General features: G+C 37.2%; 1 protein-coding gene across 4 annotated transcripts in view; it reads right to left on the bottom strand.

Annotated features, from left to right (window-relative positions):
• Positions 1-17,254, bottom strand: part of PDE1A (phosphodiesterase 1A) — a 201,936-nt gene that overhangs the window by 132,982 nt on the left and 51,700 nt on the right. For all 4 annotated transcript variants that reach the window (XR_010080762.1, XR_010080763.1, XM_063400399.1 and 1 more), the window contains exon 2: positions 11,625-11,738. Coding sequence is in view for 2 of the 4 variants with exons in the window: in XM_063400399.1 (XP_063256469.1) it covers positions 11,625-11,738 (114 nt within the window). In the remaining 2 variants the exon portion in view is untranslated. The remainder of the gene's footprint in view (positions 1-11,624; positions 11,739-17,254) is intronic.

Below are 17,254 nucleotides of genomic sequence, written 5' to 3'. Positions count from 1 at the left end.
CTAGAAGGCTAAATATGACCTCATACCAAGACAGAGCTGACTTGTCACTTGACTGTATCCAGAATTTATCTGGTCAAAGCTGATAGTAAGTCAAGACAGAAAACCAGATGACAGAGATGGCTCCAAATGGTTTATGTCCACCTGAGTCAACTCAGACATTTTCTGTCAGGAATTGATAATATTAAAATCTTAGGGCATATTTGTTCTTGCTAAAGGATTAAATCAAAATAAGATTTTCTTTAAGAATTCTAATACTGTACTTATTTTTTCTTTTTGTATTATATAAGTAGACATACTGATGAAGTTGTATTACATCTATCACAATTTTGTCTTCTAAAAGGCTCTACATGTTTAAAAGCAAACTTTGGTTTTGGCTCTAACAATCAGAAGCAACTCAAAATTTGGCTTGAGCTGTAAACTCTCGCAAATCCCTCACAATCTTTTGGGATGCTCATATCCTTTGTTTACCTTGTACCCAGCTCTAAAAACAGACTTGCAGTTTCTGTACCATCATATTTAAAGCATTTTGTCCCTATCTGCTATGAAGGCAAACCATTTTTCTTCTAGATAGCGCTCACTTTTATACAGTATATGAACCACATTCAGTACATCAGTGGTGAAAGAAAAGGGAAAGATTTGGTATATTAAACTAGAATTAAGGATCATAAGTCCTGGCCCCCAAGTGTTCACGAGCTGTCCATTTGGAATTTGTGGAAATGTAAATTCTCCTTCACAGAAACATATTAGCAATTTTTTATTTCTGACCAACAAGTCTCTAGGTATATGTCAAGATTTTTTTTTAATTACAAAGCCAGGAATACAATTACCCATATAGGCTTATAAATGTATGGAAACAAAGTGTTTTAACAGTTTCACACCTAGTTACTTCTAAATATTATATATTTAAATGTTTCTGGAACAGTAGAGATTTTATAGCAATCAAATGGAGAGAGAATCCTATTTTGTTGTGTAGCTCACACAAAGTAGAAAATGGCTAACTGAACTATTCAAGAAAATAACTAAAAATAGAATTAAATATTTCTTTCTCTTGAAAGCAAAGTTTTCTCAAAATTATCACTAAATTATTTACATGTGTGTGTTATTACTCTTTTTCATTTGGACATGTCTTTGACAAATATTTTTAAATATTTTTGAGAAAAAAGCAGTATTCAATCAATCTGCTTAGAAAGGAACTTCAGAATCAAAAATTGAAATAAGCTAAGTTTTCTATTTACCACATTTGAAGTTAAGAACAAAATTTACACCAATCAGATGCAGTAGAAATAAATTTATTTTGAAGATCATAATTTTTTTCACTCCTTTTACACACACCACTCTAATACTGTCTGTCATTCAATGATTGCAGTTTTCCTTCCAGAGGTAAGTGTACTATTTCACTCAATAAATCAAGATAGTTAGGCAGCTTTGAGGAGTCTTCAGGACAGAAACATCAAGAAAGGGCTCAGCACTTTCCAGCATAGTATAATAATGTGCCATATATATAATATGTGCTAAAGGCACAAAATACATGCATTGCATTAAGAGATGGAGACAAATTTCAAATACTCACAGGTATACTAATTTGAAGTCTCAACTTTGTTTCAGTTATCTAGAATGAAGACCCATAATGGCATTATGTTCAAGGAAGACACAATACTAAAATAGGGATTCCTTGTCACAGCAGAATATGCCAGGGAAAAGGTTAGCTCTTACTGCCATTGGCTGTTACAGAGTTATCCCACAAACCTGGTCTGTAAACTTTAACAGAATGATGGCTAGTGCACATGTCTTGGTAGCCATTAAAACACAGAACCTTCTCTGATACTCAGCAGTTTTCTGTGAAAGAAAAACGTCCAATTTTCAATTAGCTGTAAAATCCAAAGTCTTCCTAGTTTAGTTGAAACTAAGTAAATCGGCGTTAGTCGGTAATTTTATAATTCAACTTCTTCAATGGAAAAAATCAGATTTCATGCACAACTTACTTTGCTTATAAAATTATATCTACCTCAGAGATTTCCTAACTATAGGTAACTATTCCTCTGGATTTCTCAAGTTAGGTCATCTTTGGCAGCACAGAGACTAGGACAAGCAGCTTTCAAATAATCAGGTTGCTGCCACTTCATTTTAAGGGTTTGGAAGTTGCAAAGTTAAAAAGAGATACTCAATCAAAGTTTTTAAGAGACATTGCAGAATACTCATTCTTCTGAGGTTTTAATCTTGATGGCCTTTTCCAATTTTTTTATTACTCTTCAGAGCAGGAATTCTGCATTCCAGCCCACCCTAATGGAAATTAATGCCAATGATGCAATGCCTTTCTGCAGTGCAGATGCCTGTGCATCAGAAAATCACACACTGAAGACATAAAGGAACTGTCAAAAAGGAACAACAATTTGCAGCTCCAGCTGAGCCTGGTATGTTTGGCATTTCTCCCAAACAGATATCTGAGTTATCTCAAGCGAATGTATTTGAGATTAGAAAATAAAGTGATATAAATAAAAAAATCTTTAGTTTAAAAGAAAAATACCCAAACCTTCATCAAGCCTTTAGTAAAATGCCAAAAGAAAGCTACAGAATAACACAAGGAGGTGTCCAAGGTGTGGCAAAATAAAAACAAAATTAAAAAAAAAAACCCTATTCAAAACCAAAAAAATTATTTATTTAAACACAGCAAATAAAAATACAAAATACAGAACTGCAGGTAAGCATGATGTTATATGTTAATTCTTCAATAAATTCTGCAGACAACACAGAAGAAAAAAGAATTTATTTAATTCCAAATTTCCCAGACAGAACACTTCTGCATTGTAGAAGAACAGAAAAAAGCAGTAAATTGTACCCAGAAGTTTGTTCTTTACTCTCTTTCTGGCATAAATTACACTAACAGTGAACCATTCAAATGTAGCTGCCTTCAAACACTATTTATCAGGGAAATTCACAACAATTAAAAGTCTCCATAATATTTATGGAGGCTACTTGTTTTCCTGGGGCGCCAAAAGTCTGGAGAATGGTTGGGTCAAACAAACTGCAGCCACTGTCAAACAATAGATAATGGAGCATAAGCACTTGTACAGACAAACATCTTCCTTGAGATTGCTACTAGTTAAATACCACTGCTTCAAATAATATCTGCATTATGCTTGGAGGGTTCAATGGCTGGAGTTCAACCATCTCTTACTCTGAAAAACTTATTAAATACACAGCAACAAAATCGTGCAAAAATGTTAAATGATAATGATTACAACCATGAGATCATTGAAGAAGACAAGAAAAAGCTTTTTTTTTTAACATTGGAACGATATTTATAGAACTGCTAATCCTGAAACAAGCAAAGCTTTAATATCCATGTTATTTTAATGTTTTCCAGCACATGATACCTCAAGGTATTCTGCTTTTCTGGAACATCTAAAATCAGACATATTTGCATAAATTGTCAAAGAGACAAGAAACTTAGGAATGTTTTTTGTCATTTCCCAGCACTGACTCAGATGAGCATACTTCTCTTACTCATTCAAAATAAACCATACCAAATCTCATTACAGTCCAGCTTCATGTACAGACCAGAAACAGCTCAATTGCAGCTAATGAATACTGAAACATTCACCTCAAGAAGAATAAAAATTTAATAAAGCACTTTTCAGCTTTTTTTTAAAATTTGATTTGCTGATCCACAAGATACTGCCAGTGGTGGCAAAGGGCTTTATAGAGCCAAGGCAAACAATAGGCTCAGGGGGGTTTAGAGTACAGTTCCATAATTGCTGGTTATAGATTACCCAGCAGTACTTCACTGATTCAGCTGAGGTGCAAATAAATTATTACAATTGTCCTGAATTAGCCCAAGCACACAACACGGATGTTTATATTGGCCTTCTTTCAGGCCAGCTATTTGTAGGCTACAAAAGCACAGATGTTATCTGTGCATAACAACTCTGGAGTGACGTGGGCAGTACTTGATCTTCATAAAACCTGCTAGTTCAAAGTTAGCCTTTCAAAAATACTGAAACAAAACTGAACCGTCAGAAGTTGTTCATATTGGATCAACATTTTCTGTCATGTTTTGATACAACACTAGGTATCCTAGTATTGGATTTACAATACCATAGAATCAAGACTTGAAACACAACAGATGCAAGACCAGGGTTGTTTTCTTAGAGAGCTGCTCAAGTAGGACCATCTCCTTTACCCTCAGGTAGTCCCACTCTCAGACAACTCTCTCTGTTGTAAGGGTGCAACTGGGTGTGAAAACATGGGGGAATCCAGCCTAGAAACTGATACAGTTTGAGTTTAGAGTAAGGGTAAAAAACAAAAAAAAGTTATTGCTATTTTTACCGCAAAAGAAATCCCTGGGTGGTATCAAAAGCACTCACATTAAAGCAGCTAAAAAAGAGCATGGAGGCAGCAGAGTTGGGAAGCAAGAACGTATCACGGGAGACAATCTGCAGTACCTGCAGAAAATAGTCTTTTTAGGGATAATAGGTCTGACAAACTCACTCCACTCACAGAAAACCAACCACTCTGGAAATCACATTTCTGGCAAAATCCACAGGAATAAATACATTAAAAGCATTTGACTTCACAAATGAGATTACATATGCTGGCCAACAGTCAGAATCACACAAGCTTTTAGGAGCAAGTCACACACTCCTTTAAAATCATATTCCTTGCATATCTGTGTTCAGGAAATGCCTGTCTATGCTGTGAGCAGCTGCAGCCTTTAACAGAAACAATGTAATAGTTACAAGTCTGAGCAGTTTTTTAAAAGAAAAGAGAGGTCTGGGGAGAAGGACTGGCTCCTTCAGTCTGGCATCACTGCCTGACTAATTGCAAAGCTTTATGGACTGTGAAAACTGAGTCACTTCATTGTCAGCTGTAACTTTGTAAGTGATGTACTCAATTTCTGTTTAGCTTGCCTTAACCACAGCAGAGTGCAATTTTCTCTCCTTTCAGTCATAACTGCTCAGTTTTCCCCATCTCCCTAGTAAAATGAAAGGATTTACTTTGTATTAAGGTCTGACTGCCTCTATAGATCCTCTTTATGAAGCCTTGTTTTAGAAGATCCACAAATTGCATTGATGACCAAGAATATCATGAAATTGTATGGGAAGGCAGTAAAGGAAAAACAAAACTCCAAAAGCCTGCTGTTGACAAAGAAGGAGTAAAGAACTCTATCACTGTGCAGTCTGTGGGTCAAGCTTAGCCCATTTGTTTAGCTGGTTATTTTGCTTCCTTTCCGAAGGCTGTGAATGTCTGGAGGGAGGTTTTGACAAAAATAAACCTTTCATGTTAGATACAACACAATAGTACTGGAGGACTTGCTACCATAATAGATCTCACACCTTTTTTGCATTTTTTTCAAATAGTCTCCAGTAAATGGCACCAGAAATAATTGCAACCAAATTGTTCTAGCCCTCCTCCAGAGATTATACCAAGAGTGAACCAGATCAGACAGAAAACACAAACAAAATGGAGCAGTACTAGATGGGTTCACTCCTAAATGATTATTTTGACATCTTACAGGAAAAATTCTGTCAGGCACAATTTTGATAAACCTGAGGTTATGTTTCTTTTTCAGATGTATGAAGTGAATGCCTATTTTTATTATAACTTCCACTGGCAACTGTGTAATTTCAGTATTTAGGCATTTGCATTTTTCTAACTCTATATAATTAGCAAGACAAAAGGCCTTTTTTCTCCTATCCAGATATTTTGACTTCACTCTGTAGTGGAGGTGGAGCAGAACCTGGAAGTTACATGTGGGAGGGCCATATGAACTCTGGGGTTTTGACCCATAGCTCTGAGAAACTGTGGGAGGCTTCAATGTGCAACAGCTAAATTAGGGAATGAAGTTTTTAAAGAGGCATTTGTAATAACTGGTCAGTAATCAAGGACCCCTGCACAAGGAGTTGGCAGGAGTTCAAAATAAGAGGAAAGTAATTATTTGTGTAGTCAATTATATACAATCTCTTTCTAAGCAGAGATCTGAATAGAACAATTATAAGGTGAATAACCACAGAAAATCTCTCTTGGGAAATTTTAGAAATGTTGGAGGTTGCATAAGTAGAGTCAGATGTCTGTGCTAAAGAAAAAATACAGAATATAGAAATTTAATTGCAGTTTAGTAGTCAGCTTCATAAAACCATATCTTTCATCTCCTTTCCACTGTCCTTAGATATAATACTTAATTTTAATTGGACACATACGAGGGATGTATGAAGATGTTCATTGAAAGCTCTGATGGGGAATCTCAGCATTTTATTGTATTATTCAGTGACTGAGACACCTTTAAACACCCTGCTACTGTTCTTACTGGTATCATAGGCAAATTATGGTTTGTGCACCACTCCTTCAATTTGCAGTCATTCCTGGTACAGCTTTCTATAAGCACAGCAATTCACCTACCCACAGCAAACTGGAGGATCAGCATTTATCCTAATCCATCCACGGCAGGGGTACATGCCAGAAATTGCAAGAAAAAGTTAATATGAACCTGAAAATTAATTATATGCCTATTATCTATATGATAATAATGGAAATACCTTTATAACAGTAAAATAATATGACTGGATTAAAAAGTTCTTTAAATTGCTAATGTTAATTAGCTAAAAATCTAGACTTATTGAAAATTTGAAATTTGTCACATTATACATTTAATTAGATACATATTTACAAGCTACAAAGTTATAATTATAAATTGTTTACCTGACTACTCAGGTGCAGAAACAGACTTTGGTTTCAAAAGCAAAAGAAGCTGTTGACAATTTATAATGAAACTATTCTTACTGTAATTACAGCACTAATGAGAAGCATATCAATCAATAGGTACATTATCCAATACTTTCCATTTTCTGTTCAGAGCATTTCTGAAATCAACTTAAATTTTACTTTAAGTACCATTAGAAATACCTCTCATTTTGATTAATTTTAAGAGCTTGTGACGTTATAGGAAAGTTTTCACATTACAAGAAAGTAAAAATAGGCAACATTACAAGTAAAAACTGCTTGAAGTATATAACTATTTGTTCCTGGTGTAGTCAGCAGTAAGTAACAATCTGTCTGGCTACTTTTTGCCACAGGTATCCACCTGTAATTCTATCTCCTGTCCTCTTTTTGTTTGTTCAGTACTCACAAATTTATAAATCTTTATATCATAATATGTTCTGTTTTGATAATCTCTTCAGTTAAGCTTTACTGAACTACCATAGTTGAGACAAATAGACCATAGAAAAAAGGGCAATAAGCAAATATTAAATACAGTATAAAATAAAATGTAAACAAGAGACTTGGAAAAATAGAGGAAAGACTTCCATCATTTCTGGTTCTAGAAACTGTTCTAACACTCTTCCACCAATATCCATGGACCTAGTGACTGTCCTCTAAATAAAATTACCCATTCTAGTCTGTTGTAGACCTAACTAGGCTGCTAATCGGGATTTTATTCAATGCCTTTAAAAGAAGTCTATCTTCTGATAATTCAGCAAGTGCACAGGAAGCCATTTTTCTGCTTTCTTTGACATCACGCCAAATTTTCCCAAATTAGTGACTGAGGCCCCTTTTTGTCTCTACAAAATGTGTATGCATGCAATTTGTCACTGCAGCACTGCAGGATCAACAAACTGGGTGCACATGTCAGTCCCTTCAGTGCCTAAAACAGTTTAGTCTCTCCTTCCTGCAGAAATTGGGGTCTCATGAAGAACATGGGAAAAATAAAGGGAAGAAAGTAAGGAAAGAAGCTTATGATTGTTTTCCAAATCCCTTTTGCCATACATGTTAGCCCAAATTAGTTTTAGCCAGTGATGCCAATAACATGTTCTCATTTTAAAGCAGTAACAATTTCATAAAGTAGTCTATACCAACCACACGTGAATTTCAAGTCTCCAGGTTCCTGGAACCTTGGACTTTAACTTTTCCCATTCAGACATTTTTCTGGCCAATTACAATCAGTTCTAGCAAATACAGATATTTATGAAAATCAAGTTGTTTACTCACAAATGAATACAAAGCTCAGAAAGGGAACCTCCCCCTAATACTACGTTCAGCAGCAATGAGGACAGTAGAAGCTACTTGCAAAGGTGTCTAAGATGTCTACTTGCAAAATAAGATGGGATGGGGGGTGGGGGTGTGTGTGGCTGTTCTGGGTTGACATTGAGTGAAGTGGCAAAAGACAAAATAGACCTTAAACAGACAGCACACGATTTCACACAGTGAGGAACAATGCAGAGTTCACGTGCAGATTAAGGAGAATACCAAACACTGCAAGGCCAGGAAGCATAAAGACCTCTGCTTTAAACCTGGTGCTCTGCATTCCAAATCAAAATGCTTTTTAAAAGCTGCTTTTCTTTCTGAACTCCCTACCATGCTCTATCAACAAACTCTCCAAGACAGCAAATCATCTGGATCTACTGACACCATAATACATTTAGGCTGGAGACTTACTTACTGTCTAAAGTAAGATTCCATCCAATAGAGAATGAAAGGTTGTGGGAGAAAGGGTGTAATCGGTGGCATTTAAACTGGCTGGAAAAGAGCCCCTTGGCTGGGCTGTGACAAGGTGTTTTTTGAAGTGGGAGGTATATACAACACTCCCCCTTGGTCAGGCAGTTGGAATTCCTGCAGTGGCTTGAATGGCTTTTGTTTTTATTCTTCTGCATAACAGAGAATTATAAAAGCCACATTATTATATGAGTTATTTATCTGTTCCTTGTTATTTGTTTTTGTTTTCACTATGAACTACAAAATATTAGAAGCTTGCAGTCTACATACTCAAAATATCTTAATTCAAAAACCAGAAGCTACAGTCAAGACAGAAATTCACATGACTCATTTTCTCACATCTTGTTTCACTGAGCTTGTGTTTCATACATTCAGGCATCAATAAAAGCAGCACCAATGCTAAGGATCTAGTTATGAAATTCAAATTAATATCCTCTCTGCCAGAAAATGTCCTTGGTTGCAGCACTGCTGCAATTCCAGTGTAAGGAAAACAGAGTGGGATTTTTACTTGCCATACAGAAGTAAGAGCTTGGCTATAAAGCACCATAAACCCCATAAAAGTTATATATCATTTTAATTTTATTCCAAACATCCCAGCCTTTATTGCAACACTTAGGTTAGCAAGATCTATGAAAGCCTATAGAATAGAAAACCTATAAAAAAGCCCTGCTATTCAAGCTTTCACAGTAGAGAGCTTTTCTTATTGGGCATTCACATAAGGATTTTCATTTAGCTGTAGGTGAATTCAACTCACTTATCTCCTAGAATGGTCTCTATATCACAAAAATAAGCGAAAAAAAACCCAACAAGCCAACAACAAAAATACCCCAAGACATGCAAGGTTAAGTGGACTTCTGCTGCCAAATTCCTAATTAAAAGTCTATTATGAAAAAAAGATGAAACATTACAGACAATTAAAGGTGATTTTAAGTAAGGGTCTATTGTACAGCTTTTGAACACGATTCTGATAGTTACCTAAGTGGAATCCAACGTTCTTCCAGAAACAATGACCTGCTTGCAAGAAGATAATCAGCACTCTTGACTGGCAAAATACTGTAAAACTGTATTGAAATCACATGAAAATTATGTAGGTCTCTATCAGCAAGAACAGATTCAGCTTCCTAATTGAAACCATGAAGTTTTGACTTCAGTGTAAATATACCACTGCACACTACTTTAAAACGTCCATAATTTGGCCTCATACGTAGTTTCATTAACAGTTCCCATCTCTAAGATGAAGCAGTTCTCCTCACTGTTTATAAAAAGAATTCTTCCCAAGTCAGATTATCTGGCAGTCCAACTTATCTGTCCCTCTCACCTGCACATAGAAACATGCTTCTACTTTGATATTTGTTCATCAACAAAATAAATCCTTCTTCTTAATGACTGATGCTTATACTACAAAGTGAGCCCTGATAGCTACTCTGAAATTTCCCCCATACAGTGTTCATATAATGACCAGTCAGTGATTTAAAATTGACTAGTGAATAATTAAAATGAAACCATTGGTAAGTCTGAAAAACACTCATCTGAGCACATATCTAATAATATAACCTTGGTTTTTTAAATAAAATTATTTTAGCATCATCTTGTCACAACATTCATGAGGTTGGCACCGACCTGTGAAAGGTGCATGGTTTCTGAACACTTAAGCTCCATTTTGTATTGATACACCACAAACTCCAAGTATCATTTTAACCAGTCTTAAAGAAGCATGAACTTTATTTCCTGGAGCTCTTGTGCCAAGTGTCACCAATGTTTAGTTATTTGCATTAGTTTGCTTAATGGTACCACTCCAGAGGCAGCTGAAAGGAAACATTTCAACCAAAGCATCTAGTGGTAAGAGAGAACTTACAGAACAATAGCACCAGCTAAGACCCTACACAAATGGAAATCTGCACAAATTGATGGAGGTCTCTGGTAGCAGAAGCTCAAGGACAAAATGTGTGACATCATCAAATAATCAAAATATTTGCCCTGCTGCGTGCACTTTGGAGATTTTATGGGGACATTTTTCCCAAAGTGCATTATCTTAAACAGAGTGACGATAGGATTCAGAGGAAATATTCAAAAACATGTTACAGAGAAGTTATGATAAATCCCTAGCCGCACTTGAAAAGTGACTTTCCAATCAAGCAAGCCAATTTCTCTTTAAAGAAAGCAGATGGTGGAAATCCCCTTCCCCACGGCCAGTTTGAGTCTCTACCCAATGCACAGGGGAAACTGGCAGTGCCATAGACAATGCATCTAACCCTCCACACTTTAAATAACCTGTTTGCCTTCAGCAGCTGAGGCACTAATTAGCATCTGTGGAATACCTTTAGAAACCCATGATTACAAATCTTTCCAGCAAAAACAACACTGCTATTTCTTTGCTTCAACAAGTGTAACGTATTTCTTTGTAACATCCTGACATCAAAAAGATCAAAACCCTGGCAAATACTGAAAAGGAGATGTTGGCATTTGAGGGGTTTAGGATGCACTAGTTTGATAGAGTTTCTCTCTGACAGGTTGCAGATGTTTATTTACCAATCATTTGCACCGAAAGTCTACATGAAAATTACTTTTGAGAGCAGTGCATTAGACACAGCAGGTACATAATGGTCCCCCCAAATACTCCTTTGACTAGTTTCTAGCATTATTGAACACCAAAATAATTGACAAAAAAGAGACATAGCAGCTTCCTAATAGCTAAGCATCTTTTAATATAGACTTCTTTACCTTCAGTCTTAGAGGCAAAGTATTAGTATTTCCTATACAATTGCAATCATATACTTACCCAAACATACTGACAGCAATAAAAAAACAGCTCCTGAATTGCTGATTCTGAAGATAACATTTAAAAAATCATAGCACAGATATGGAAGTAGTAACTTGGAAGGACTTACCTGCATTTCAATTTGGATAATAAGTCTCACTTATTACACATCTTTTAAATGAGATGTGTGAACCTAATAAAGAGTCTAGCATTAATCTAAGTACCATCATAAACCAGAATTATGTACTGTATTGTGGGAGCAAATCCTGTTCACAGCTTCAAGATAACTCTCCCGTTTGCTAATTAGACATTTTAACAAACAGAAGAAAATTATCTTTCCTAAGGAACAGAACAAAAGCCAAGGAGAAAAGCTACTCACATTCCTTTGAGTCGTTGCCACATTTTCTCTGTATGTCCTCCTATTTGGTACTGTACAGCGGCGCTTTCCAGTTCCCGAGTTGTTTCTGTCGCTCGAGCCCCCATGGTTATTGTCCTACAGCGATACAGTTACAGTCAGCCTCAGCAGCAAGTAAAAGCAGTCCTTAGTCCACTACAAATTTCAGAAGATCCACGCATGTTAGACAGTGGCTGCTGTCATAGCAAAACACATCAGAATTACAACAGCTGAGGGACGATCCTGCCTGAATCACTATTCACTTTGACAGACAAATCCACTCTTCCCCCCCAAGCACAGAGCAAGTACACACAGCTCCTCTGACCTCACGAGTCTAATCCATACGGGAGAGCCAGCTACTTATACTACTGACTGCTCAAGCTCCTTTCTCATGCACTTTCTCTGCTGTAGGAATACACACAGAAGCACAAAAGGTTCCTTAAAATGGACTATAATTCATTGCCATGCAGGATAAATGTGAATGGCTTTAACAATCCAGAAGGAAAGAAAGGCTGGTTTCTGCTTTGCAGGTTGGAGAAACAGGCTGCAATAGGAAAGCAGATGGTAGATGCCAGTATCAGCCACATCACCCTACAAAAAGAGAGTATGTTCAAATGCCAGAGCTTTCCTCTCTTTAGTTGATCCTGAATTGTTTCTTACTGAATAAATATCTACCAGCCTGTCAACAAAAATATGACTATACAAATGCTAAGTCAGTAACAGAGACACATTTAAATCCCTGCAGAAGAGAAATGAGTGAGCTCTACAGGTTGTTATTGAAGGAATATGCTGTAATGATGACTGTTCACCTTCTCCTAGCAACTCCACACAGTAGGTAGCTGTCAATTTAACTGGTGGAAAATGCAGCAGCTGCAAGACAGCCCGCTCTGCGAATCCTCCGGGACAGCAGCATGTGTGTGTAAGATCTGATGCTGAACTGTGTGTATCTGCCAGCAAAAAACAATTAAGTCCATACAAACTGCAAAAGGGTTGAGGACTAATCAGCACATGCAGCAGATTGCCTGCTCTGCCTTCCAAGTGCAAACCTGAGGACCTATCTGTACAGCCAAAGCCGGGGCTTGGAGAGGGCAGAGGAGGGGAGTTCCTTGCTGCCTGCTCAGTCACAGACTTGGGTTTGCAGAGTGCTCTTCTGCTCTGAAAATAGCACCTGTCTTGTCTGGTGAGTAAAAACCTTCATTTCTGAAGCAGCAGCCAAATAATCACATATCTCCAGACTTGTCTCAGTGATCATGTTTGTTTCAATCAGACTAAGAGCAGTGCAAGAAGCCAGGCAAGAGGAGAGGGCCAAGAGGGAGTAAAGGTGACAGCTTTGTCAGCTACTGGTGCCACTGCCAGTTGGGACAAGGAGCTTTGGATCCACACTGGAAAAGTGAGGCTGAGCATCCTCAAAAGGTGACTGCAAGGAGCATAAGGGTGAGGGAGGAATATTTCAGTCTGGCTTTAACTAAACAGCTTTATCTGTGTTAAATTTTGCGATGAAGTGAGATAATGAGCGCTCCTGTCTGATGCAATTGGCAGAAATGGATATTGCTAAGTAATTACTAAGTACTTAGGCTCTCACAGAAAAATAAAAAAGGAGTTCACAGCTTTGAAATAATCTTAATGTTTCAGAATTTCCTAATCAATTTTCTTTCTCTATGGTACCTTTTATGCACATTATAGAGATAAATTACACCCTATGAGAGTTATAAACCAGTTTGAGTTCCATCTTTTGCACACTTATTTCAGGTGGATAATTAAACAGTACATTTCATTTGCTTCCATGGATTTAAGACATACACAACTTTAAGCTGCTATTAATTCCCTGACTTTCACTGAGTTCCTCCTGACTCAGACGTTTAAGAGTCAGTCCCATAAAAGTCACTAATAATTTCTGAAAAACAGTCACTGGATGAGTGAAATCACTTATAATTTTCAAACAGCATCAGAGACAAAAATGAAGAAATGAAAACATGAATTTTCAAAAACTGTAAGGCATTTATTTGGTCAAAGGCAGCAATAGTACCTCCAAACCACTTAAAGTCTTCCAAACTTTCCACTCCTGTTTTGCATGCAGTCCAACCAAAGTTTGTAAGAAAGAGTATAAATATAAATATCCTTCCATGGAATAATTATTAAGAACATCTCACACTAATCTGGGCTCTTCCCTGCCTTTTAACTGCCAAATATCTGAAGCAAAGTAAAGAAATTAAGTATTTATAGAAACCACATAAACCTCCAGGGACAGAGGGGAATTTTAAGGGCCTCATAAAGTATTTCCAGCTCTTGTTGTCCAATCCTACAATGAAAAAAAAGTGGTGTTTGCAAGCTGTTCCCTCTCCCTCAGAAGGATTTCAGTAGTTGAAGATACATTGCTTTGATTTACTGGAGAAAACTAATGAGAAAGCAATATCCTTCAGGAAGGAAGGAACAAACTTCCCAAACAGTATTCCTGTAAACGGAGATACACCTGCTAACGTCACCAGAACTCCACAAAGGAAAATTGTAAAACCTCTGCTCCCTGAAGGACCCTGCCACTACCACAACAGAAACTGTGACAGCAAAAGCACCCGGCACGGCTTAAGCAAAAGAAACACAGCAGCCTTTGCCCCAAAGGTTTATTCTGAGAATTAATACAACAAGCCCCCAGAGAAGACACCAAAGGATGAAATTGTATCTCTGAAAATTAGAGAAAAAGCAGGAAACAAAAACCAGATAGATAAGGCATTTGAAAATAAGAAATTTGCCAAAATGTGTCCTGTAGGTCCCTAGGGAGAGAGAAATAAACCATCTAAAACAAAAGAAGGATTTTTAAGTTGTCTGGAAAACACAAACAAAAATTCCTCGTGGAAAGACTGGGAAAGGAGAGACCTTTCCTCCTTTTAGCTTCTGTGAATAATGCTCAGAGAATGAAGTAGCTGAGCCTACATCCTTCCTCTGGCTGAGTGGAGGGCAGGCATGAGGCTGAGAACAGCAGAGCCAAGGCAGTGCCTCCACAGCCCTGCTGCAGGAGTGGTCCAGGGCCCCAAGGACAGGAGCGTGCTGCTGGAGCCATGCAGCCTGCACGGAGCAATGAGGGGCCAGCGCAGGAATCCCAGCCCGCCCGACCTGCTCGGGAATACTGACCTCTGTCCCCACAGTGCAAGCAGGTCAAAAGAAGATACAGAATACTCAAATGTGAGCAGCTACTCTAGAAAGCAAGGCCAGTCAAGAGGGCTAGCATCTGAAATGCAGAATTATCCTTCACAGTGTTCCTCTTTCCATTTCCTGTTCTTGAGCGAGTTTTCTGTTCTTGCCCTACCTAACCCGTTATTTGTGCTACGGTCCCAGCAAGTTGTTGTTACAGTCCATCTTCCTCATTAAAAAAAAAAGGCTTTTTTGCCCTTTGTCCTGTTTTTTCTATTCTTTTTAGATTGCAGTTTAAAATTTCCATACTAAAGTCAACACATACTTCTATTAGCCCATATGGAGATACATTAAAACAGGAATCATTAACTTCTTCACCCTTAATTATGGTGATAAAACTCTCACAGTGACACTTAATCCTCAGATAAGAAGATACACGTAATGAAAATTTAAACTAAGATCCTTTTCCTTCATCTAGAAGTAATTCACTCCAGTAGAAATATCAATGCAAAGAAATAATTTTAAAATACATGCACAGTAAAGAAATCAGATTGCCTATTCAATATTGACTACTGACAGATCTTTACAGTTATGATAAAATCACACCATTGCAATGAAAACAACTTACCTTGAAACCTGGAAAATCTTGCAGCTACACCAGTTAATTAGCTATAAGAAGAGGAAAGGGATTACGCAGGTTTTGATGAGGAAAATAAGAGCTTTATTTTAAAGACATCCTCTGCTCCTGAAGGGAAATTAAATATGCTGTTTTGTTTGAAATTAATCCTTAAAACATCTGATTCATGACACATGGAAAATGAGGAAGTATCAAGAGACCTGCAGGGTGACTTGTCAAACTAATACCCTTGGCTCCAAACACGACAACAAAACCTCCCTGCGGTAGAACCGCGGGAGAGTCATGAACCAATTAAGAAATCTGAAAACAAGGAAAACAAAACACCAATCCTCAAAAAAGATAAGATAAATTTATTGTAATTAGTGGCAGCAGGTATTAGATTTGCATGCTGTATGTCCTGGCCCCACTCTACCAAGCACTAATAAACATTTAATTTTAAGTAGGTAAAGCATTGCATTTATTTGCTGGGTAAGACAGGGTTCAACAGCATTGTAAATAACAGACTTAAACCACTGAAGAAGCGCCTGCCAGGGGACTCAAGTGCTACATGGTGCTTTGTGAACAGAACCTAAGACAGTAGAGAGATTACATCACTCAAATTCCACCCCTGCAGAAAAGGAAAGGTTTGCTAGTCAGTGTTCTCAATGCCTCCTTTTGCCTTCCCCATTTTCTATTATATTTTCATTTGTGATGTGCAATCCTCTTTTGCACAAGCAGAGTTTCCAGCTTGCTTGTAATGTGCAAATATCTGAATTATTAATCAATAGGGAGCACAGCAGAGGAAAAAATATTTGGTCTTATTAAAGTTCATGGATTTTATTTAAATACATACATCTCCAGCAATCTGACAATGGCAAAATATTGATGTTACAATAATCTTGGATTTTCAGATTCTCCACAGAATATAATAACAAAATTAGTACAGTTACATAATTGAGGAATAGCAACTCTAAAAAGTTATGCATATGGTCTACACAGTGTATTGGCATTGACTCAATTAAGTAGGCAAAGGAGCTGAGATTGATATATTAACAGTGCTTACTTAGATGACCTATATAAGGAGACCAAATAGGGAACATTTTCCCCTTTATTTTTACTTTAATATTTTTCCCTGCATCTGATTCACTGTATTTCAGGCTTGTTTATATAATCACTAAAATATGTATATTCATTTATGTGTCCTTCAAGTACCAACTTGAAGTCTAGCAAGGAGAAAAAGAGCCTTTTATTTGTTTGCTGTGTGCATGGCCTATCATATTTGTAATGAACATGGTGTCAGATTTATCAAAGCTTTAAGCCAGCTAAAAATGAAAACAAATACCCACTAAGGCTTGCAAGCAAATTAGCTGAAAACCTCAGAGCACAAATCGATATATATTTGCAAACCTACCCATGACACATTAAGACCTTATCACATTTGATTGTCCAGTACTGCCCTTTACTAGAAGCAACCAGCACCAAAGGTCTGTCACAACCGTGTGTGAGTGTTCACAGACGAGTTCAGTGCCAAGTCAGGTGGATTAAGGTAGATCTCTGAAACCTGCACCCACACTGGACCTCACTGCAGCTCACAGAATTAAGATGTCCAGGTGCCCTGTTAAGCACATCTCTAAGTTCACTTTGAATATGATCTTACACTCAAGTTAGAATCATGGAATCATTCACTTAATTCAGGAAATCAAACAATCTGACAAAATCTAGGAGATGGAGAGACAGCAAAAAATGAATATTTGCCAAGATACATAATACACGAGACATGTTATGGATAATCTGAACAAAAAGAACTGCAGATGAAAACTTGCTACTGCATCATAGGTAGAAGAACAGAATGAGATAGTGTGTCTTGAGCAGC

Source organism: Prinia subflava, chromosome 6, assembly GCF_021018805.1.
Source record: "Prinia subflava isolate CZ2003 ecotype Zambia chromosome 6, Cam_Psub_1.2, whole genome shotgun sequence".
Taxonomy (NCBI): domain Eukaryota; kingdom Metazoa; phylum Chordata; class Aves; order Passeriformes; family Cisticolidae; genus Prinia; species Prinia subflava.
Note: the sequence above shows the minus strand (reverse complement) of the source record. Positions and strands in the feature narration are given on the sequence as shown.